Source organism: Poecilia reticulata, linkage group LG3 (genome assembly GCF_000633615.1).
Source record: "Poecilia reticulata strain Guanapo linkage group LG3, Guppy_female_1.0+MT, whole genome shotgun sequence".
Classification (NCBI taxonomy): domain Eukaryota; kingdom Metazoa; phylum Chordata; class Actinopteri; order Cyprinodontiformes; family Poeciliidae; genus Poecilia; species Poecilia reticulata.
This window is the reverse complement of record NC_024333.1, coordinates 31,782,178-31,784,210: the sequence shown is the minus strand read 5'-3', so window position 1 is coordinate 31,784,210 and position 2,033 is coordinate 31,782,178. Positions and strand designations below refer to the sequence as shown.

Genomic DNA, 2,033 nt, shown 5'->3' with positions numbered 1-2,033 from the left:
GCGCGCAGCATGCCAGCAGAGCCAGCCAGCTGGGATGAGGGACGGAGACTTACCCTGGGACTGCTGAGGGGGCTGGTGGACAGACCGGAGGACGCTCCGCTGATCGACCGCGACCTGAAGCAACGACATCAGGTTAACATTCAGCAACTGAACGGCTTCAATCYAACTTTACTTCATTTATAAGTGAAGAAATTAACTTGTTTTTCTTCCTATTCCACCTTTTTAATTTCTGATCTCAAACCAAACATTTCATATTTAAATCAAAACAACAGTAAATTCCTCCTAATCGACTTTTTGGTCTATTTATTTGTCAATTTTAAAATGTTGTAATGTAGTTTGTATTTATTGTTCTATGCTGTCTGTGTAATAATATACATAAAACAAGTGAAAAGAAATATTGGATTAAACATTTTGGGGGAGAAAAACGTGTTTACCAGCTGGATATGCTGACATGATGATTAAATATGATTTTATTCTGATTTATTCTAATTTATTTAATCTGTTATGACGACTAACAGACACTTTCTATGTCACATCATTACCACTGATAATATATTGCAGATTTACTGACTTTAACATGAAGTTTCTCTATGTCTGGAGGGACAGATTTAAAAATAACAGCAATGAGATTAAAAATGTTTCTAAACGATTATTTCTATATTTAAGTGAGAACAAGGCTTAATGGCCTGCATGACCTTTGACCTTTAAACAAAGTGAACCTGTTTATTGTCCTGGTTTTTTTCTGTCCTGAATCAAAAGGTTTTCATGCTGGAACCAGTTCAACACCCAGCGATTCAAWAAAAGACCCAGATAGCGACGAAGTGACGTCACGGTGATTATGTTTTATTGGTTTATTTGATTTATTAAAGYAAACGGAGGAAGTTTGAGCTGCGTCTTTCGGCGTCCGAACCGATGGAAACTCGTCAGCGTTTTCAACACGCCGACTCGCTTCAACGTCTCTCTTCATCAGCTCTGCAGCTTCTTTCTCCTCATCATCAGATTTTCCATTTTTTATTCTCGTCTCATTAACTTTTCATTTTCCCCGTTCTTCCGCTCCGACGTCGTCAAGAGGGACGTGGAAACGCGGCGAGACGCTGATGTTTCCTGGCTCCGCTTTGTGGGAAATTAAAAGATGGARGCAGTAAATCATAATTAAACACTCTTGACCTCAACGGCAGAAACGGCGACAGGAAACAAGAGGAGGCAGAAAAAGCAGGCAGTCTGAGGATCCACTGAAAAACATTTTACATTTAAAAACTGGATTTTATCCGACCGAACGGCTTTTTGWTGCTTTTTAGTTTCATAATTCATTTTAGCTTTTAGCAAAACACCTACAATATTCATAAATTAGGATTAAAACTCATTTCAAGCCGACAGTTTGATGCTAAATGTTTACAGTAAAACTGATATTTCATCTAGTTTCAGTACWCAGTAATAGGATTTATGGTTTTCTATGAAAGCATCAACATTCACTCAGATTTCAGCTCAAATTTGATTGAAAACTGGAACATAAAGTTGTTTTTATCATAAATCACTGCAGACAGAATCAGGTCTACCAAACACGTTCTGATCGTTCCTCACACAGACACGTCAAAGTCTGATTCTTCTTCTGTTTGGCGAAAAGAGTGATGCTGCGGGCCACACACCTCCAAATAAAGGCGGGAATTACTATAGCAACCTGCATCTCTCCTCCTGTTATCCAGAAGTTTCCCGTTTCGATCCAGTTTCATGTGGAGCTTCAGGATTCCTTCGTGTTTTTCAGACTCCAGCTGATCAATTTAAAACTTTATATTAAAGTATTTAAAGCAACAGATTCTGAATTCATGGCAGGTGATTCTGAAGMATTCAGACTTTATGTTGTTCTGTTCAGCCGGTTTATCGTCTGAAACAACAGATTCACTTTCACAGGTGGAGCGTTGCAGCTTTCACTGCTCATAGAGACCAAACACCAAGGAGGATGAATGGGTTAATGGGTGAATCCGACATTCATACGCTGGGAATGAAGTCTGGGAATCTGCAAATACAGACTTCAT

The 2,033-nt window shown here is 39.0% G+C and overlaps 1 protein-coding gene across 7 annotated transcripts in view; it reads right to left on the bottom strand.

Moving 5' to 3' along the window:
* Positions 1-2,033, bottom strand: part of LOC103462996 (serine/threonine-protein kinase BRSK2-like) — a 107,783-nt gene that overhangs the window by 12,676 nt on the left and 93,074 nt on the right. For all 7 annotated transcript variants that reach the window (XM_008406089.2, XM_008406090.2, XM_008406092.2 and 4 more), the window contains one exon: positions 54-114. In XM_008406089.2, the coding sequence (XP_008404311.1) occupies positions 54-114 (61 nt within the window). The remainder of the gene's footprint in view (positions 1-53; positions 115-2,033) is intronic.